This window comes from Petromyzon marinus, chromosome 1 (assembly GCF_048934315.1).
Source record: "Petromyzon marinus isolate PM22_M1 ecotype Great Lakes invasive population chromosome 1, UKy_Petmar_22M1.pri1.0, whole genome shotgun sequence".
NCBI classification, from domain to species: Eukaryota; Metazoa; Chordata; class Hyperoartia; order Petromyzontiformes; family Petromyzontidae; genus Petromyzon; species Petromyzon marinus.
In genome coordinates this window covers 9,040,623-9,062,214 of record NC_133667.1, presented here as the reverse complement: position 1 = coordinate 9,062,214, position 21,592 = coordinate 9,040,623, and the positions used below count along the sequence as shown (strand labels likewise).

At 48.7% G+C, this 21,592-nt stretch overlaps 2 protein-coding genes across 3 annotated transcripts; both read left to right on the top strand.

The window, feature by feature from the left end:
- Positions 1-3,706: 3,706 nt before the first annotated feature.
- LOC116944196 (uncharacterized) lies at positions 3,707-12,600 on the top strand. 2 transcript variants are annotated; one of them, XM_076061126.1, is made up of 6 exons: positions 3,707-4,018; positions 5,118-5,216; positions 6,051-6,761; positions 7,173-7,235; positions 8,576-8,638; positions 9,923-12,600. In XM_076061126.1, the coding sequence occupies exons 3-6, from the start codon at positions 6,077-6,079 to the stop codon at positions 10,465-10,467; spliced, it is 1,356 nt and encodes a 451-aa protein (XP_075917241.1). In that variant the 5' UTR covers positions 3,707-4,018; positions 5,118-5,216; positions 6,051-6,076; the 3' UTR covers positions 10,468-12,600. The 2 variants fall into 2 exon arrangements, with proteins under 2 accessions (XP_075917241.1, XP_032813633.2); XM_032957742.2 differs by lacking the exon at positions 5,118-5,216.
- A 3,320-nt stretch (positions 12,601-15,920) lies between these two features.
- Positions 15,921-21,104, top strand: VPS29 (VPS29 retromer complex component). Its single transcript, XM_032957626.2, has 5 exons — positions 15,921-16,062; positions 17,816-18,007; positions 18,704-18,817; positions 19,597-19,718; positions 20,278-21,104. Exons 1-5 carry the CDS (start codon positions 16,060-16,062, stop codon positions 20,393-20,395), a joined length of 549 nt encoding a protein of 182 aa, XP_032813517.1. The 5' UTR covers positions 15,921-16,059; the 3' UTR covers positions 20,396-21,104.
- Positions 21,105-21,592: the final 488 nt, after the last annotated feature.

The following is a 21,592-nucleotide window of genomic DNA, read 5'->3' as shown; positions in this document are numbered from 1 at the left end:
TCTTCATGCGGAGTGGCGTCACCCGTTCATGATTATTAATGACGGGAGAAGGGGGGGGGGGTCCATGTGGAGGACCCCCACCTTGTTCATGAATATTAATGAGGGGGGGGGGCTGGTCGACGTGGAGTGACGTCACGCACGTGACACACATACATTCTCGGCTCGTTATATTCGTAAATGTCACGTGAATCAAACCTGCCAAATGTATGACTGCTTCGGCAGCACAGAGTAATCTCACAAACATTTACATGGGTTCGACGTTTCACCAGAGATTGCATCAAGCATCAACAGGTTGTTTCGAAACATGCAGCTCCGATCCCGACAGTGGTGGAAATGGGCCAGAACGCCGTGGTGAGATTGACAATTTTAACTCGATTGCGTTCCGGAAGGAATCACGATTTCTTATTTTTTTATTTGAATCGCAGATAGACCCTTATAACTAACAGAGAGACCCACAGATACGCACAGAGACCCACAGACACACAGAGACCCACAGATACGCACAGAGACCCACAGAGACGCATAGATACCCAGAGACCCGCAGGCGCTTACAGAGCCCCATAGAGTAGCACAGAGACCCACAGATACGCACAGAGACCCACAGACACCCACAGAGACGCATAGATACCCACAGATACGCACAGAGACCCACAGACACACAGAGACCCACCGACACCCACAAACATGCATAGATACCCACAAAAACACAGAGACCCGCAGGCGCCTACAGAGCCCCATAGAGGAGCACAGAGACCCACAGACACGCACAGAGACCCACAGTCACACAGAGACCCACAGAGACGCATAGATACCCACAGACGTGCACAGAGACCCACCGACGTGCACAGAGACCCACCGACACCCACAAACATGCATAGATACCCACAGAAACACAGAGACCCGCAGGCGCCTACAAAGCCCCATAGAGGAGCACAGAGACCCACAGACACGCACAAAGACCAACAGGAAATTTGGTCCCATTTGCAGCCCTGGATCTCGAGTGAAATCCATTTAAATGTTGCGAGATGACTCTGGCACGGACTGGTAGTGTGCTTCTGAAGCACATTTGGCACGTTTAATTCACGTAACACTTTTTATTAATTGTCTCCCTCGGATGGAATGGGGGCTTACGACACACATTTTAATTACACAACGACCTAACCCAGCAGAAACCAATTGTGAATCATATTCTTGGTTCTTTCGGTAAAGTCACCATGTAGAAGGGAAACAACAAAATAATAAAAATGTAAAACAATAAAATTATCACGACGTTTCAACTGCAACACAAGCAATCATCATCAGGTGTGAAAACCACAGCGAGAAAATGTTCTTGCTGTGGTTTTGATTGCACGAGAGAAATTCAACACTGCCACACACGAGATAAATTCAACACTGCCACACGCGAGAGAAATTCAACACTGCCACACACGAGAGAAATTCAACACTTCCACACGCGAGAGAAATTCAACACAGCCACATGCGAGATAAATTCAACACTGCCACACACGAGATAAATTCAACACTGCCACACGCGAGAGAAATTCAACACTGCCACACGCGAGAGAAAATCAACACTGTCACACACGAATAAATTCAACACTGCCACACACGAGAGAAATTCAACACTGCCACACGAGAGAAATTCAACACTGACACACGCGAGAGAAATTAAACACTGCCGCACGCGAGAGAAATTCAACACTGCCACACGCGAGATAAATTCAACACTGCCACACACGAGAGAAATTCAACACTGCCACACACGAGAGAAATTCAACACTGCCACACGAGAGAAATTCAACACTGACACACGCGAGAGAAATTCAACTCTGCCACACGCGAGAGAAATTCAACACTGCCACACGCGAGAGAAATTCGACACTGCCACACACGAGAGAAATTCAACACTGCCACACGCGAGAGAAATTCAACACTGCCACACGCGAGAGAAATTCAACACTGCCACACGCGAGAGAAATTCAACACTGCCACACGCGAGAGAAATTCAACACTGCCACACGCGAGAGAAATTCAACACTGCCACACGCGAGAGAAATTCAACACTGCCACACGCGAGAGAAATTCAACACTGCCACACGCGAGAGAAATTCAACACTGCCACACGCGAGAGAAATTCAACACTGCCACACGCGAGAGAAATTCAACACTGCCATCTCCTGACCAAATCGCAGCCGCACGCATACAACGCCTCGCAAGCCTCAGCTGGTCCATAAATCCCAGGATTAGCCAAAGCTACCCACCAATTCAATTACGCTTGGGAGTTCAAATCCTGGTTAGATTTGAACTTCTAACCTCAGCCCATCATCCCTTCGGTAGCGAGATGTTATGTTCCCTCGCCTGGTATACAGAAGGTCGCGGGTTCTATCCCGACCCTGACGATGCCTGCTGCTGTATATTTGGAGTCTGCAATGTCTCTCTCTCTCATCATCATCACTGTGGCTAGGAGATGTTAACTACCTCGCCTGGTATACAGGAGGGCGTGAGATCGATCCCGACCCTGACGATGCCTGCTGCTGTATATTTGGAGTCTGCAATGTCTCTCTCTCATCATCATCATTGTGGCTAGGAGATGTTAACTACCTCGCCTGGTATACAGGAGGGCGTGAGATCGATACCGACCCTGACGATGCCTGCTGTATAGTTGGAGTCTGCAATGTCTCTCTCTCTCTCCCCGTGAATTTTTGTCCGGGTCCTCCACATTTAGAATCAAACATCACGCCGTTTTAGAGTAATTTGGCCCCTATAAATGACATACTTGTCGACCCATACGGTTTACCCGTTTTTCTGTACGTGTACATGGAAATTGAGTTTTCAGGTCCATACAGGCATACAGCCGTTTCAAAACGGGCAAAAACAATATTTTTTTGTGACCGTCCATAAATGACGTCACGCACCTAGGGTGGGGGTCAGACATTTGTGACGATATGTGATGATGGGGGGGGGGGGTTGAGAAATGTGACGTCACATAAAAATGCGCAACTTTCAACAAATATAGACAGCACGTTTCTACTTAATTAAATATACTTTTTAAAATAAATATTTTCTCCTACAACATCAGAGTGCAGCGCCACGTTAAATACGCGCTACAAAGACGATAGTTTAAAGCGATTCGAAGCGCGTTTTATTTATTTTTGGGGTCGGTGGGTGGGGTGGGGTTGGGGGCAGAGCTTTGTGACGTCATATTTGAGGGGGTGGGGGGGGGTCAAAAACCGTCCAAAATCGCGTGACGTCATTTATGGACGGGCCCCCCTTCACGTGCGGACGAATGGCGGGAACACAGACTGGCGGCTGCGGTGGACCCGGAGCAGCGACTGCAGCCGGACACGCGCGAATCTCCACCGCGACGAAATCTGACGCCAACTTCGGGAGCCCCTCCACGCCCCTCCCCCCTCCCCGCCCCCTCCCCCGACGCCCCTCCCCCCTCCACGCCCCTCCCCCCTTCACGCCCCTCCCCCCCTCCACGCCCCTCTCCCCTCCCCTCCCCCTCCACGCCCCTCCCCCCTCCACGCCTCCCCTCCCCCCTCCACGCCTCCACTCCCCCCTCCCCCCTCCACGCCCCTCCCCCCTCCACGCCCCTCCACCCTCCACGCCCCTCCCCCCTTCCCGCCCCCCCTCCCGATTCCGAATCGGCCGCGCGAGACTTCCGCTTTGCTCCCTCCAACTCTCCCCCCCCCCTACTTGAGGCCAAGTCTTTTCCGCCCCTCCCCCCCCCACCCGCTCTTTGTTGTTTTTTTAAAACAAAAAACATTTTTGCCGTTCCCTCTCGGTTTTTTCCGTAATTTTTCAGCGTTGTTTTCGTAAACTTTACTTTTTATTTTATTTTTTTTCTATTTTTTTATTTTCTTTTTTCAACTCTCTTATTTTACTCTGTTGTTGCTGTTGTTGTTAATCTCTCCCCCCCTCCTCTCACTCTCGTCCTCCTCTTCTTCCACAGCTGCTGACTCTGAACATCCCAAACGAGCGGACGGTTGTGGATCGAGCGCCAAAAAAATAAGAGGTGCGTGCACTGCACAAAGCTCATCGGCTGCACGTGGCTGGCTTTGTGTCTGTGTGTGTGTGGGATTCCCGCTCACGGCCTAACGCACAGCGACGATTGGAGAGACAAAGGCGGCCGGGCGTGGTGCTTGCCCATCACTACCCCCACCCCTGTGTGTGTGTCGTCCCTTCATAGGAGCTATTCGCGAACATAACTTACTCCGGACCCATCTTGTTCAGGCTCTACGTGGGGGGGGGATCTCTCTCTCTCTTGTGTATTTTATTACATTTTTAAAAGACGCCGGGAAAGTGACCCAATAAGTTTCTGGCCCCCAGAGAGATTTCCGACCCTGACCGCCTGCTGCCATTTGTTGTTGTTTTTTTGTTTGTTTGTCTTCCACGCGCGCCTCCTTTGAGCACGTGTTTGGCTTACGTACGGCGCGAAAGAAGTTCAACGTTACACGTTGTACGTCGACCCCCCCCCCCCCCCCGACGATGCCTGGTGCTGCTGCTGCTGTATGAAGTCTTATGGGGGGGGGGGGGGGGTCTGTTTAAAGCTACGAGTCTCTGACTCTCTCTAAAGGTCTGTGTGTGTGAGAGTCTGCGCGTGGAGTTGGCGACGTCTTATCATCCGCCGTGGAGGGTTTTGCTTGCGAGTCCTCCAGGGTTTAGAAGCGGCTTCGAGTAATTTGACTCGCAATGAATGTCCACGGGCTGCTGTTAATTTTTCCACGTTACGATAAGGGGACGTCCATAAATGACGTCACGCGATTTTTGACCCCCCCTCCTCCTTCGTCACACGACGTCACAAAAAGTCAGACCCCCCCCCCTCAAATATGACGTCACAAAGCTCTGCCCCCCCCCCTCCCCAAAAAATATAAAACATTCTTCAAATCGCTTTAAACTATTGTCATTGTAGTGCGCGTTTAACGTGGCGCTGCACTCTGATGTTGTAGGAGAAAATATTTATTAATAAGTCTATTTAATTAAGTAGAGGGTATTCTTGGTTCTTTCGATAAAGTCACGTAGAACACACCTGATGATGATTGCTTGTGTTGCAGTCGAAACGTCGTGAGAATTTTGTTTTATATTTTTATTATTTTATTGTTTCCCCTTCTTAGGCGGTGGTGACTTTACCGAAAGAACCAAGAATATGAATCCCTGCAGTCACGAAAGCTTTGAATCAAAATTTAAGTAGAACGTGTTGTCTATATTTAAAGGTGCGCATTTTGATGTGACGTCACATTTCTCAAACCCCGCCCCCCCTCGTCACACCTCGTCACAAATGTCTGACCCCCACCCTAGGTGCGTGACGTCATTTAGAAACAATATAATTGTTATAACACTAATTTGATTCATTTTCATTATTAACTACTTTATTAAAATTTCCTAAGGTCAACCTTTTATTTATCCCATAAAGGAGCATTTTGCTTCTCCATGAGAGAATGGAGAAGCATACATTTTGTAAAAAAAAAATATTGTTATTAAACGTTTTGATTTTAATGATTCTACCAGGGCTTTTCATTATGTGGAATGAATATGTGATTGTTATAATTGTACTCTCCATTTTGCTTCGTTTCTACTACAAAGTTTCAAATATTTTTGATAGTTATAATCGGTTTTAATATTTTATAAGTATAAGATAATTTCAATATAATATTCTAAACATCTGCAAGTTTTAGTTAGACGTTGAATATATGATCAGAGTATTTTTTTGTTTGCATTCTGACCACAAGTATTGTGGTTAATGCAGTGACATGATTCCTTGTAAAAGGTTTCAGTTTGGTGTTTTAACGTCTCAACATCTGTTTTGTTGCCAGACAAAAGGGGAAAACCTCTACTCACTTTCTTAGCTCAATCGAACACCTTGGACAGCTAGCTACAACACACTACCATTCGAGTAACTGTCTCTCGCCCTCTATTGTATATCACATGAATGTGCATTCCGCAGGAACATCAACTTAACACGTGGCTAAAATTTTTAAAAAATGACCACCACCCTCATCGCGTAAAATTAAGCTCTTAAATCTTTTTAACAAAAATGTTCCGTTCAGTTTCCCGTAGGAACCGTGAAAAAGCAATGTCTTGTGCGGTGGCAACTGGCCCAACCCCAGTCATCGCCTCCATTACCCTGGAGCCCACTGGGGACTTCCCGGCATGGCTGGAGACGCAGGGCGTGAACGCAGAGGTGGCCCGGGCCATGGACTCCGAGCTGGGCATCCGGGACTACGGGGTCCTGCGCGCCTGCGTCGGGGACGGCCTCGTGCGGGCCGAGCTGCTGGCCGCGGCGCGCGACCGCCTGCCCTTCGGCTTCTACGCCGTGCTGCGGCGGTTCGTGGCGGAGCTGTACTGGCTGGACGAGTCGGGGGCACCCTCGCGGCTGCTGCAGGCCGAGGCTGGCGGTGGCGTTTGTGGTGCTAGTGGAAATAGCGGCGGTGGCAGTAGTCGGCGTCGTGGTGTTGACGATGAACTGAAGGACATATTCGCGAAGATGGTCAACGGCTTGAGTCGCGAACTGTCGCTCACGATGCAGAGGCTGCACCAGGTGGATGGTGGTGCCACTGGTGATGCTGGTAATGCTGGTGCCGAGGCAGGAGGCGATGTTGGTGGTGGTGTTGGACAAGGTGGAGATGGTGGACGTACAAGTGGAATATTGTGGGAGGCTGGGTCTTCACAGAGTTCGCCAACGCGGGACAGCGAGTACGCGAACAGCACAGCTGTGAGTGACATGCCTGGCGAGAACTTGTTGGCAGTCTCGTTCCACGGTGAGTTAAGTTAGTTGGTCCACTTTCCTTTGCAAGGCAGAGTTAAGGTTAGTCAGTCTTCTTTCGTATAGGCTGCTGCTGCACCGGTAGATGTGTGTTTTCTTTTTTGTTTCAATATTATTCCAGTTACACTATCTGAGATGATTGAATCCATTAGGATATATTTTTTGAGCCGTGCTTCAGTCTGTTTGGCACATTTTTCACAACTTGGCACTGCTGAGATCCCTTTAAGTGACCGTTTATTTGACACTATGGTAGGGCACTTTCCCACCACACCCTGCAAGAGAGATGTTAATCATATGATTTTTCAGAGCTGGAAGTTAGCCAAATTAAATGTAAATTCCCACATTTTAACTTTACATAAAATTATGTTTTCTGTATTTATGTGTGTGTGTGTTTGTGTCACGACAGATCCACCCGTTATAATACAAGATGAACACTCAATCAAGCTGGAACATGTAGATGTAAGACAAGGTAAGGTAACTGCAGCTAATACAAGTCCATGCGATGGCATTGTTTTGGGCTACAGTCGTAGTCTGCCAGCATTGCTGTGGCCAGAGCATTTGACTTGCTGCCGCGAGTTTGCGAGTTCATATCCTAGTTGTGGTCAATTCATCCTGATTGTAATCATGCCTGTGGGGTCGAAAAAATGGATACCGCGAAGAGATGCGCTTCACTGTTTGAGCGTGGAGAGATTTTTGTAATCGGGCCGATGTTACTGGGCCATGATGACAGTTGGTGCATATAAGATAATATCACGCCAATCGTTTTTGCCTCCCAATTCAATCTCGTATTATCTACCATGGGAGTGGAGAGCCGATGGCCCATCTGAACATTCTGACCTACTTTATTTCACCACGATCGCATGAGGCCTACCACTTTTACATGGCCTACAAATATATTTATCCATCATTGCGAAGATCTGCACACAGTCCCATCGATGAGCTACTCCGGAAGGCAAGGCTCCATTGGCTGCATCATGTAGCCCGCTTACCCAGCCACCGCATGCCCAAACAACTTTTTTTTGGCCGGATAAAGTGGGATAAATGGGGACGGCACAGGCTAGAAAAGAGATGGGCTGATAAGTTGCAAGAGAATATGGAGCTGAGTGGCCTTGCTAATGTCTGGTACCAGCGGTGTCAAAATCGGCCTCTGTGGAGGGCACAGGAGTGACGCTAATGACAATGAGTGGAGCGCCGGGCAGCTAAAATGGAGCAAGTTGGCACAGTGGGGAGCACAGGTGATGCATCAGCTAGTCATCTCAGTCAGTCAACCCATGACACCTGGATCTGTCCTGTGACCTGCCAGCAAACCTTCGACACGTCACGTGGCCTTAAAGTGCACATAGCCTGGCACAAGCGCCGTGGTGATGTACTTGTCTGAATGTGGTGTACTTGTCTGGATGTGGTGGTGGTGGCCACGCCATCTTCTCGAGCGCTGTTCCTGCTTGCCCAAAAGTAATTTGAGGGGTCTCTGTGCATCTGCTTGTGTGTGGAGTCGTGATACAGAGGTTTGCACACACCACTCCAATGCCGGTGGCCTGGGTTCAATTCCCGACAATGTGCATCAGTGGTGTGTGGTATTTAAATGTATTCTGGGCCTTCCTTGGTCATTTCAAACTTATACGAGTACCTGGTGCAGTGTTTGCCCATCACTACTGGGGAGGTAAAGGTGGCCTGGAATAGTGTGAAACCACACTTCGATCATGCGCTTTAATGACCTGAATAGGAGCTTGCTAATAGAACTTACTCCGACAATTTATAAGGCTGAAGAGGTGATCTTAGTATTTATGTGTGTGTTTGTGTCTACTGCAGATACACTCATTCCAATGCGAGATGAACCCTCAATTAAGCTGGAACCTGTAGATGTCAATCAAGGTAAGATAACTGCAGCTAACACTTGAGTCCATGCAGCGGCATTGTTTCGGGCTAAAGTCGTAGTCTGACGGCATTGCCGTGGCCAGAGCATATGACTTGCTGCCGGGAGTTTGCGAGTTCATATCCTAGTTGTGGTCAAATAATCCTGTTGTAATTATGCCTGTGGGGTCGATAAAATGAGATGTGTTTCACGCCGTTTGAGCATGGAGAGATTTTTGTAACAGGGCCGATCTTACTGGGCAGTGATGACAGTTGGTGCATATAAGATCATATCAACCCAATTGTCTTTGCCTCTCAATTCAATCTCATTATCTACAATGGGGGTGGGAAATCTATGGCCCACGTGCAACATCCTGACCCCCTACTTCATTTCACCACGATCACACGAGGCCTACCACTGTGACATGGCCTCCAAATGATATTTACCCTTAAAACTTTCGTGACTGCAGGAATTCATAGCCTTTGGTTCTTATGGTAATGTCACTACTACCATCACTTACATTAACATTATCTGCCCCGCCGATGCTGCTACACCTGAGCTACGCCCATGTTAAACCTTTACCTGGAAGCCCTTTAATTGGTGGAAACCCACCACCAATGCCGTCGTTGCCCATCACTTACATTAACATTAGCTGCCCCGCCCATGCTGCTGACACTTGGGCTACGCTCATTTTAAACCTTTATAAACAGTTTGCCTTTAGAGGCTAACCACCCTTTCCCGATGACGACCGCTTGTGTTGCGATCGAAACGTCGTGGTTTTTTTTAATTCACTTTATTACTATTTTTCTATCTACGTGACTTTACTGAAAGAACCATAGACCAAGAATATGATATTTACCCATTATTGCAAAGATCTTGGCCGCACTAATCGGGTACTAGAGGGGAATATTTATGAGCTGGCAACAGCAACGCTTGTTTTTTTATTTTAGCACACTCGCTTACGTCTGTTACAGCAAGGGTCTCTTCATACTCTGTTATTTCTCGTTTTGTAATTGAACGGTAACACATTTGTTAATGTGTGGCCAACCATTACATATCTGAAAGTCCTATTCAGCCCTCGGCAAGAAATGTGTTCTTCACCCTGGTCTATCACACAAATTGTAAATAATCGTAAATATTTGATTGAGAATCGTAAATTATTGATTCTCACGTGACATTTTGGTGCATGTATCTTGAACAAGATTGATATAATCGACGAGTAAATTAAATGCAGCATGCCTACGCACCACTACTCATCCCCTTTCTTATTCCCCCCCCACCCTCCCCCCCATCTTTCTCCACAGGTCCCTCCAACTGTTTGCCCGTCTTGGAGGCCGTGGACTGCCCCGATTTCTTCACCATCACTGCCACCGCCTCCTCCAACCACAGCAGCCTCAGGAAGCGGAAAACAAAGATGTTGGTGGGTGGCGCCAATGACCTCAGTGGCGGGGCGACAGCCAGCGACGCGCAAGGCAGTGGCACTGGCGGTGCCACTACGACCCGACGCTGTGGGAAAGCCCGTCCTCACAAGTGCCCATTGTGCCTGCGGCACTTCACATCGGTCCACTTGCTAATGGAGCACCTGCTGTCGCAGCACCATTGGCAGCGGCAAAAGCAGCAGCGGCAAAAGCGGCAGGGGCAGCGGCAGGGGCAGCGGCAGGGGCTTCAGCGGCACCACTGCACGGTGTGCGGTCGCACATTCCAGTCGTTGTTGGTAGCCACGCAGCACATGATGAAGCACCAGTGCGGCGAGAAGCTCTACCGCTGCTGCGCTTGCGGGCGTGGCTATCGGCAGATGGCAGGGCTGCGCTACCACAATGGTCGCTGCCCTGGGGTGGCGAAAACGTAACTGACGTATTGGCTGGGGAAAGTGGGTGTTGGGGTAGATGGGGATGGGCGAAGAGAGAGGAATGTTGGAGGGAAGAGAGGAAAGGGAGAGCAGAGATGTGTGGGAGAGGAGAGGAAGGTGTCTGTGTGGTGAGTTCTACGGAGAACGCACACTTTATTCTGGAGGCACCACGTTTATTATGCGGCCCCAACAGGGCTACTACTTTTACGTTGCAACGGGTTAACTCGACCCCAACCGGGTCACTTCGTAACCGGGTCAGGATGGTTACTTCTTTCTGACCCACGGAGCCTGAAAGAACAATCTAAGACCGAAGGAGCAAAGAGACGTCGCACGGTGAGTTAACTCCTAGAGACGGCCTCAATCGCTCCACCCCCATCCCTCTTACCCTGTCGAGTAGGGGGCGTAGCCTCGCTCTGCCTCCGGCCACGCCCCCTTTTCGATCTCTCCCGAAGGAACCAGAACCAGCGTCACGTGTCCCTCAAGGCCCCCTTTTCGGGCCCCCTTGCTACCCCATGCCGTTCACGTGCCCTGTCTCTCCCTTCAACGGGACCATGCCCTCTAGGGCCCGCTTCCCTGCCATACTTCCGCCGGTGCCAGAGAGGTACGAGACATATGCAGTTACCTGCTCGTGAAGCTAGATGGCGTACACGCCATAGAGACTCTATTTACATCTCTACATCTGGATAGGGGAGGGAGGAGGAAAGATGTGGGGAGAGGGGATGGGGTTTTATAGAGAGGACCAGGGGCTATGGTGAGATGGGAGGGAGCTGTGCATGTGTGTACGCCTTTGTGTGTGTGCTTATTTAGAGAGCGACGACCCGAGTTCGATTCCCACTGACAAATATCTGACACAGTCCTGGGCCTCCCCTAGACCGACTCGGCCTTAAGTGAGTACTGCTTAAAGTGTGTAACTATAACCAATGGGGAGACAAATGCAGCCAGGCATTGTGCTAGTCTTATCACCTTCTTGTGTGCCATGTTGACCTTCATAGGTGCTTGCCAACAGCACTTTCCCCAACAGCCTGCGTAGGTTGTACGGGGATCTCGGAAGTCGCTCACTACAAAGTATTTGGTCACAGGCACTTGTGTGGAAATGAACGCTTAACGTGCCGAGTGATGTTATCCGGTAGGGTGAGGGGGCGTGAGGTCAGCACGCAAGAACCTGGCACAACCTGGCTCAACGCTGTGGGGATGTGGGTGACGTCATCGCCCACGCACGAGCATTTGCCCATGCACCAGGAATCCAGCCAGGCAGCCATGCATCTAGCCAGCGACACTTTTTGTTCAAATATAATTTGATAAAGAATACAATTCACCAAGTCTGAAACTTAGACTGAAATAAAAATTAAATTAAAGATATGTTCCTGACCAAACCTTTCTCTATTTTTTTAAGTTGGAGTTGAGAAGTTTAAGAATCATTGCAGTACATACCTGAAGACATCCTGGTTGAACATTTGGTAATTAAATGGTGGGCAAGGGTCTTGAGGACACCACATGGGCCCTGGGTTCTCACACCTGAGCTTCCTGTGACTTACATAAAAAATCCATTGTGATAATTTTTTGTTCATCACTTCTTTTGGCAATTTTCTCGCTTCGAGAATTAAAAATATTGACTGTCACGTGGGGAATATTTTTCTCTGTACATGAAACCGATGGGGAAGTGCTGCCCCCTGACGTGGATAAGAGGTCACTTCAAGAGATTTTTTTGGAGTAAATACAGGCGGTTACCGCTTTTACGACAATGCATTCCTGGAAACCCGTTGTAAATCGGATCCTATTTTGAAAACGAATTTCTTAACTTTTTGTGTTTAGCACCAGTACAGTAGTTAAAAATGGGACACCTTAGCTCTGCACATTGCAAAGCCAGCAGTATGCGTACTATGGTTTAACTGAAGTCTGCTTTCAACTGCCCTAGGTTGACACACTCCCTTTAAGAGTGTGCTCCTAATCTCAGCTCGTTACCTGTATAAAAGACACCTGGGGGCCAGAAATCTTTCTCATTGAGAGGGGGTCAAATACTTATTTCCCTAATTAAAATGCAAATTAATTTATAACATTTTTGACATGCGTTTTTCTGGATTTTTTGTTGTTATTCTGTCTCTCACTGCTCAAATAAACCTACCATTAAAATTATAGACTGATCCTTTCTTTGTCAGTGGGCAAAAGTACAAAATCAGCGGGGGATCAGATACTTTTTTTCCCTCACTGTACGTGATGACAAAAATACCGGTCGATATTTTATTCAGACAGTACTAAAGGACGACATACCTAATCTAATGTATCTCCTTCAAAGTAGTCCGATCGAACGCAGTCATTCCAGTGGTCCTGCCATTTGTCTTATTGGTTCTATCGGTAAAGTCACGAAGAATGGGGATAAAATAATAAAAATAAAAATTGTCACGACGTTTCGGAGGCAACACAAGCTTCCATCTTCAGGTGGGACAGGATGGTTTTCAGGTCCCCAGTTGCATATTGGATGACAGTTTGGCACGTCCTAAAATAGCTTTCCTTTTAGGGTGCGTTTCAATGTAGGGAACAGGAAAAAGTAATTTGGTGTCAAATCTGGTGTCCCGGTACTTTCTGATCAACACTCGTACGTAAGTATTTCCCCATAGGTGCAATGTTATGCTTTCACAGTAGAAACATCAATAGCCGATGTGTTTTCCTTTTTATCAGCCATATTCAATAGGCTTCAATAGGGAGAAATACACAAACACTTGATAATAATAATAAAAGCTCCAGCCATGATATAAACGTCATAAATGTGGATCTTGTAAAGCGGACCTTCGAAAGTTGGAGACAGCCTGTACTGTAGTTATGCAATGTCCTCTTCCACGTACCTTTCCCTAACGTGGAGTGGTGCGTTGGTCAGAAGATTTGTTCATGGATGCTTCATTTCATGACTGCTGATCGCACAGCCGCAATACAAATTGGGGAAACAGATAAACATCGGCAAAACAAGACGAAGTGTCTCAGAAGGTTCATGTCAGTGCACTTAACACCTGAGAGTGGTGCATCAGGGATGTTATCAGTGGTGCCATTGCACAGCAATGGATACCTTCTGAGAGAGAGTCCTGGTCGGCAATGAAACTCAGACTATATTCTTGGTTCTTTCGGTAAAGTCGCGTAGAAGGGAAACAATAAAATATGAAAAATATATTTTTATTGTGACTTTATATAAAAAAATGAAATATATTTTTTAATATAAAATATATTTTTATTATTTATTTTATTGTTTCCCTTCTACGTGACTTTATATAAAAAAATTAAATATTTTTTTTATTATTTTATTGTTTCCCTTCTACGTGACTTTATATAAAAATATTAAATATATTTTTAAATATAAAAATATATATTTCTTATTATTTTATTGTTTCCCTTCTACGTGACTTTACCGAAAGAACCAAGAATATGAATCCCTGCAGTCACGAAAGCTTTAAAACTAAATTGAGACTCAGACTCTTAAGGAGTGCCGGTTCAGCGGCTTGACGAGGCTAGTATATGAGCCCTCGAAAAGAGACGCAACACCCCTTTCAGAAAGTCGTGGCCGTTTTGAACCTCGAATTGGATCGTACAGCACCCGTCCTCGCAGCCGTCTTCGATAACCTGGGGCCTGCTTGTTGGACACTCATCTGTGCACGGTGGAGCTGTGTTAAGTTGCGGAAGCAGAGGGCAATGCTGCAACCTTGTGCCACACGATGCTCCCACGTCAATGGTCTCCATATTCACCCATCCACTGACGTAGCTACATGTTGTCTTTCCACAGGGTGTGAGGAGGCCCTCATCCAGCAGTGTATTGACAAAGTGCCAATATAAGACATGAGCCTTATAACCTGACATGGCCATTGTGAACCACTGTAAGCCACGCTCATTGGAGACGTACATTATGTTCAGCTTGTTGACACAGTGAGGCCTCTGCATCTCATGGCGCTTTTTGAGGGAGGGTCCTGCCAAGTTTTCGCAGCAGGGAGCGATGATTGCTGTGTAGATCCTAGTTGAGTAATTTGCGGGTATTTTTTTTCATTATTTTGACCCTGACATGGCCATTGTGAACCTCAATTAGCCGCGCCCACCCATTTAAGAAAGAGCTGTGGCCAGCTGCATACAGCTAGTGAATTAATGGGAATGTCCCATTCACTAGTTTACATTACAAACTATGGGAAAATATCATTCCGTATTTCTGCGATATTACACCATTTTATATATATAAAAGGGAAATGTGTGATTATGCGTGTCTGTTCAAAATGTTTAGCGTACTTCCAGACATGCAACAAACTTGAAATTTGCCATGTGGGTACTTTCCAGACTGTACACTATGCAAACATTATAAAATACACTTTTGTTTTGGGGGGGGGGGGGCGGAGCTCAATAATGCATTTATTTTTTGCACGGCAAGTGAGCTGTGACGTCACATCTGTCATGTGACCCGTGTGCGGAAGCGTCATGCAGCGTGCCTGCTGATGTCACCCCCCCCACCAACCCTCCGCGAGTGAAGTGCCATACAAATGTGTTGCTGGTCTAAGGCGTTCTTCACGCTGCATTGCTTTATTATTTGAGTCGTTTACTGCCGTACGTACCCTGAAAGTTGTGTGTGTCTGCAGCAAGCGCGTGTATGTGTACTATGGAATTGGCACGCGTGTGTGTGTGGGTGGAGCGGTAGTGTAGTGGTTAGCGCTACGCTGCGCTACGAATCCGGCGACCCAAGTTCCATTCCCGCTCACGGCCACCACCGGTGACGATTATTTGAACCGGTCCTGGGCCTCCCCTAGGTCGACTCGGCCCCAAACGAGTGTGATGTGTGAACATCGCCACTGGGGAGACAAAGGCGGCCGGGCGTGGTGAATCCAAGTCCCGGGCGAAGCCGAGTAGTACAGCTAGTACCTAATAAATGAAACTGAAAGAACCAAGAATATGAATCACTGCAGTCACGAAAGCTTTAAATCAGAATGTGTTTTTATTCTCGTAAACTGCACGACCATTGACACTGCCCCCCCCACTCTCTCCGGGCAGGCCCCGCCCACCCTAAACAAGCCCCGCCCAACCCGGGTCCGAAACTGTCCACCCACCCCGTGCAAAGCTATTCGACACCTAGCCACGCCCATCCCGGACAAGCCCCCGCCCTACTCCGGTCCCAGCCCCGCCCACTTAGTGCAAATATATTCAACGCTGACCACGCCCGTCCTCGACAGGCCCCGCCCATCCAAACCCCGCCCACCTCGTGCGAATCTATTCGACGCTGACCACGCCCGTCCCAGATAAGCCCCCGCCCTCCCCCGTGCCGGTCCCGCCCACTTCATGCAAATCTTTTCGACACTGACCACGCCCATCCCGGACAGGCTCCGCCCAATCCCAACCCCGCGCCACCTTGTACAAATCTTTTCGACGCTGACCACGCCCGTCTCGGCTAAAGCCCCCCCCCCCGTGCCGGCCCCGCCCACTGCGTGCAAATCTATTCGACGCTGACCACGCCCATCCCTCAAAGGCTCCGCCCCACCCCCGTGCCGGCCCCGCCCTAGAGCCGTCTTCGCCCAATCGCCCGCGTCGTTGCTGCCGCTGAGCTGTCTCCTGCCCGCTCCTTCTTCCGCTGTCGCGATGGTAGGATTTTTGGGGGGGCTCTGGGGGTTTTGAGGGGGGCCACAGGGGACCCATGGGGCTCTCAGGAGTGCGGGGTGTTTGTTGGGTTGGCGGGCGGGCGGGCGGTGGCAGGGGGTGAGGTTTCGCTGGACGGGCCCTGTTTGGGGTAGAGGGAGGCGCAGCGTTAGGGGGGGGCTATGGGATGATGGGGTTAAGGGTCTCGTGATTGTGATGATGGTGGTGGTTCGTGATTGTGGTGATGACTCAAAAACTCGTGATTGCCGACACATCCCCTCGCGTCTGGAAGTGATGATTTTGATGGTGGTGATGAAAGAAATGATAGTGGAAGTGATGTTTATGATGATGATGATGACGTTGGTGGTGATGTTAAGGTTGGTGACCGATGACATTCTTGATGACGATGATGGAGGTGATGGTGGTTGGTGTTGATGAAAGTGGTGACGGTATTTTATGGTGATGGCGATGATGTTGTCGACGGTACTGATGATGTGCGTTGGGTCACGAGTTGAGCATGTGACCAGTGTGTGTGGGGAGCGGTGGCGGAGTGGTTAGCGCACTGCGCTAAGAAGCCGGGTCACCCCAGTTCAATTGCTGCTCACGGTTAACACCAGTGAGGATTTATGTGAACCGATCTTGGGAGCTCTGGAGAATTGCACACACGGTGGCTAGGAGATGTTAACTCCCTCGCCTGGTATACAGGAGGTCTTGGGTTCGATCCCGACCCTGACGCCTGCTGCTGTATATTTGGAGTTTGCATGTCTCTCTCTCTCATCATCATCAGGGTGGCTAGGAGATGTTAACTACCTCGCCTGGTATGCAGGAGGTCATGGGTTCGATCCCGACCCTGACGCCTGGTGTATATTTGGAGTTTGCACGTTCTCCCCGTGGTGGTCGCGTGGATTTTTCTCCGGGTCCTCCGGTTTTGCCCTCCACATTTAGAATCAACGTCACGCGTTTTAGATCAATTTGGTTGCTATACATTTCCACGTGATAAGCCACTTCGTTGAGCCATCATTTGTGGCAAGGTCGCTTCTTAACAAGAGCTATTTTTAGCTCAGTGGGCCTAACCTGGTAAAATAAAAAAAATTGTACAAATTTGACGAGCATTACCCTCGTATGCCAGAGTGGGTTGGAGATTGCTGCATTCCACTGTGTGGACGAGAGTTTACTTTTGTGATGGTGTTGATCATCCCGCTTCCGAGTCGTTCTATCTTTTGACACGAGTGAGCGAAGAGTGTGTGGCACATTACGAGTTGAAATTATCATTACTCCATTGGAACCTCCTTTGCCAGTAGCAAAATATGATCATTGGTTTTTTTTACCCTTTTATCTGGCAACAAAACTGACACCTTTTTTTTTAACAAGGAGTCATGTTTGCATTGACCACAATACCTGCGGTCGGAATGCAAACAAAAAACATAACTGATAATGTATTGGCACTGTCCTTGAAATTGATTGGTCCACACCCGAGACAGCTTTCCTTAGAGCCTAGTCTCACATGATGTTGGACCATCTTTTGCCAGATAAAAGGGTAAAAAACAATTATCATTACCACTTGACGTTTTCTCGAGAGGCCCCGCCGCTTCCACAGGCCGTTCTCTTGCAAAGGGTTGCACTGACCCCGCTAGAGATACCGGATGGATAACTCATCTCTTGATGTGACAATGAAAGCGTCATTGGGAATAAAACTATGGGGGTGGGGGGTGGCAGGGGAGGAAGATTAAAATTAAAATGACGTTGTCGACGTTGACAGTTGGTGTTGGTGCTCGGAGATCTTCACATCCCACACCGCAGCTCGGCTCTGCCGACCAAGTTCAAGAAGCTGCTGGTCCCGGGCAAAATCCAGCACATCCTGTGCACGGGGAACCTGTGCAGCAAGGAGTCGCTCGACTACCTGAAGACTCTCGCTGCTGATGTGCACGTGGTGCGGGGAGACCTCGACCAGGTGACGGATGGGCTAGCAGACAATGGCAACACACTGGGGCACACGAGAAATGTGTCCCACAATTCACACGTGTGGATTGAGAGTCGGGTGCTTGAGGGCACAAGTACATGGACTGGGGTGTATGAGAACATGGAGGGACACAAAGGCCAGAGTAGCTGAGGATATTGGGGCACTGGAAAAACAGGGGCACAGTGACATTGGGGCACAGAAACACTGGCACACAGAGGCACAGAGATAAGAGCATTGAGGACACGGAAACAAGAAGACATTGGTAGTGTCCTTGCATGTCTCTCTTATGCCGCTTATCTTCCCATTTGTGCCTATATCTGTCCCTGTGTTTGTCTTTGTGTGTTCCCTGTGTATATTACCTTGTGTCCTGGTGCATGTCTCATTGTCTCTGCATGTCTCCTTGTGTACCCTTGCTTCCTTCTGTTTCCACATATCTTTCGTGTAACTCTGTGGATCTCTTGTGTCCCCATGTTTCTCCACGTGTCTGTGCGTACCCCCATGTGGCCCCGCTTGTCCATGCATCTACATTCATGTCGAAAGAAAAATAAATTACGTGACTTTACTGAAAGAGTCAAAGAGTAATTCCTGCAGTCACGAAAGCTCCAAATCAAGTTTTAATTTCATGTCCCCGTATATCTGCTTAGTGTCCACATTTTTTTGTGTGTCCCCGTGCATTTTCCCGTGTAGGTGGGGTCGTGGCCAGAGCAGAAGGTGGTGACGGTTGGGCAGTTCCGCATCGGCCTCTCTCACGGACACCAGCTTGTGCCATGGGGAGACGCAGCAGCACTGGCCCTGCTACAGGTGCCTGCAAATGCACACAGACAAAGATTCCCTATATAGCCTCAACGGGCTGTTGGGACAAGTGCTGTTAACGAGCACCTATGAAGACAGGCATGGCACACGAGGGGGTGGGTGACCAGCACGATATCCGGCCGCATTTGTCTCCTCAGTGGCAATGTTTACACATCGCACCAGGGACTCATTTGAGGCTCAGTCGAGCTGGGGCAGGCCTACGACTGGTTCAGATAATCGTCACTGGTATTTGCCGTGAGCAGGAATCTAACTCGGGTTGCTGGGTTTGTAGTGCAGCGTTCTACCCGTTGCACACGCACCCTCAAAGACATACATGTAAGTGCATACTAACATACACTTGCACATACTGCACGTACATGCATGTACACAGATGTATACATGCATGTAGACAGATGTATAGACATACACGTGGGGAGCAATAGCATAGTGGTTAGTGTGACCTTAGAATCCCGCTCATGGCCAACACCAGGGATGATTATCTGAACCAGTCCCGGGCCTCTACAAGATCAACTTAGCCTCAAATGAGGCTGAGTCGATCCTGCTGGGTATGGTGCTAGGTATAGTGCTGGTAACCCCCCACCTCCTTGTGTGCTGTGCCGGCCTTCATAGGTGCTCACTAATGAGACTTGCCCCAAAAGTCATTCGAGGCTATACAAGGGGGTCTTTGTCTCTCTGTATGGGTCTGTGTGTGTTTTCCTGTGTGTATTTGTGTGTCTGTGTGTGGCCACGTGTGTGTGTCTCTGTGCCTGTGCGTGGGTTGGCAACAGAGGGAGCTGGCTGCTGACATCATCATCACGGGACACACGCACCGTTTCGAGGCGTTTGAGAGCGAGGGGAGGTTCTACATCAACCCCGGCTCCGCCACGGGAGCGTACAGCCCGCTGGACAGGTGTGCCATAATTGGGGGCACACGGTGGGCAACATGGGGGGGGAGAAATGGGGGAATGCGAGACATAAGTGACGTGGAGACATGGGAGTCGGACGTGGAGAAACATGGAGAGACATGGGGACACATGGGGAATCATGAGATTTCGGTGACGGGGTACATATGGGAAGACATGGGAGAAACATGGAGAAAAGGGGAGACATTGGTGATGGTGGACATACATGTATGTTGAACTTCTTTCGCACCGTACGTAGCCAACCAGGCTAATATATGGGGACAAGAGACAGGCCATGTAGTTATATTATGAGATACGGAGGAGATGCAGGATTACCCTGCTAAGGGCTGCCACATCTAGGCCGAGCCTATTACAAAGTGGCCATGGGAACGCGGTATCCGTGTTTCCCCTGGTGAAGTGCGTCTGGCAGTCGCGTATATCGCCCTGAATTTCCGTGCGTCTCTGTTTGTCCTTGCTAACGGACGGGCTTGTCTGTGTGCATCTCACTCTCTGTCCCCGGTAATGTGTGATTTTAACGGTCGCGTGTTCATCTCCACGTCTCCGCAGTAATGTGGTGCCATCGTTCGTGCTCATGGACATTCAGGCGTCCACCGTGGTCACGTATGTTTATCAGCTGTTGGGAGATGACGTCAAAGTGGAGAGAATCGAGTACAAGAAGGCATGACGTGGCCTCCCCACTTCCAGCACTACCGCCTCCTGCACCACCACTTCTGCAACTAATTCACTGCTACTAACTCACTGCTACTCGTTGACCACAACACAAATGCTACTACTCGTACTGACACAGCACTACTACCACCACCACCACCAGTACCAACGCAACGCAACAACGACTAATGGATACAATTAGGGGCACAAGAACAACCAGTACAACTGCACATAAAATACATCCACTGCTACTCGCATCATACAACTAGTACTACTACTGCCACTCGTTTAATACGTTAGAGCCATGAATACTATTACTACGTGCGTGATACGAGTAGTTCTATTAATATTAACAGCAGGATGAGAAGCAGCATCACCAACACTACTGACAACTGCGTCTTTACCACCGTTATTTACATCACCAGCACCATCAACTAAATTACCATCACCACCATCCACTGCACCACTACCTTCAACTATATGTCGCCATTACAAATACCACCACTACCACAAACTTTGTCACAAACGCCGCCACTAAACCGCTACGCAATCGTAAACATCACCACCTCCCACAAACGCGACCATCGCAAATACATCACTTTCAGCAGGCAGCTGTAACATCTGCACAGATGGATTTTGGCGAGTGATGCATCTGTTTAATGTCGCCTTTACACATTCCGACGTGACAATTTAAATTAAAGTGCCACATTTCATCTACACGCCAACTCTGGTTTGAGTGTCTGTTTTTCTTAATGCCTCCTAAGTGTGTGAATTTAAACCCTGGACCTGGTCTCTCACATGGGGTTCATAATGGCCATGTAAGTACACCGACTCAGAACCTAGTTAGATCCCCCTAGGTTCAATCCACGGGGCAGGCTGTGAGGTGGCATAGTAGCGTGGTTGGTGTGGGTTCTGGTGGGAAGGAATGAAATGAAATTCAACTTTTAAAACTTTTTTTTATTTTACGAGGTAAGGTCCACTGAGCTATATAGCTCATTTTCACGCACCACCTGGCCACACATGATGGCTCAACGCAGTGGGTTTGTGTGGAAACTTATAGCAACCTGATACGCTAAAAACGCACGTTTATCAATGTGGAGGGCCAAACCTGACGACCCGCAGAAAAATCCACGCAACCACGGGGAGAGAGAGCGAGAGAGACTCACACACACCACAAACTTCCAAACGTACAGAAGGCATCGTCAGGGCCGAG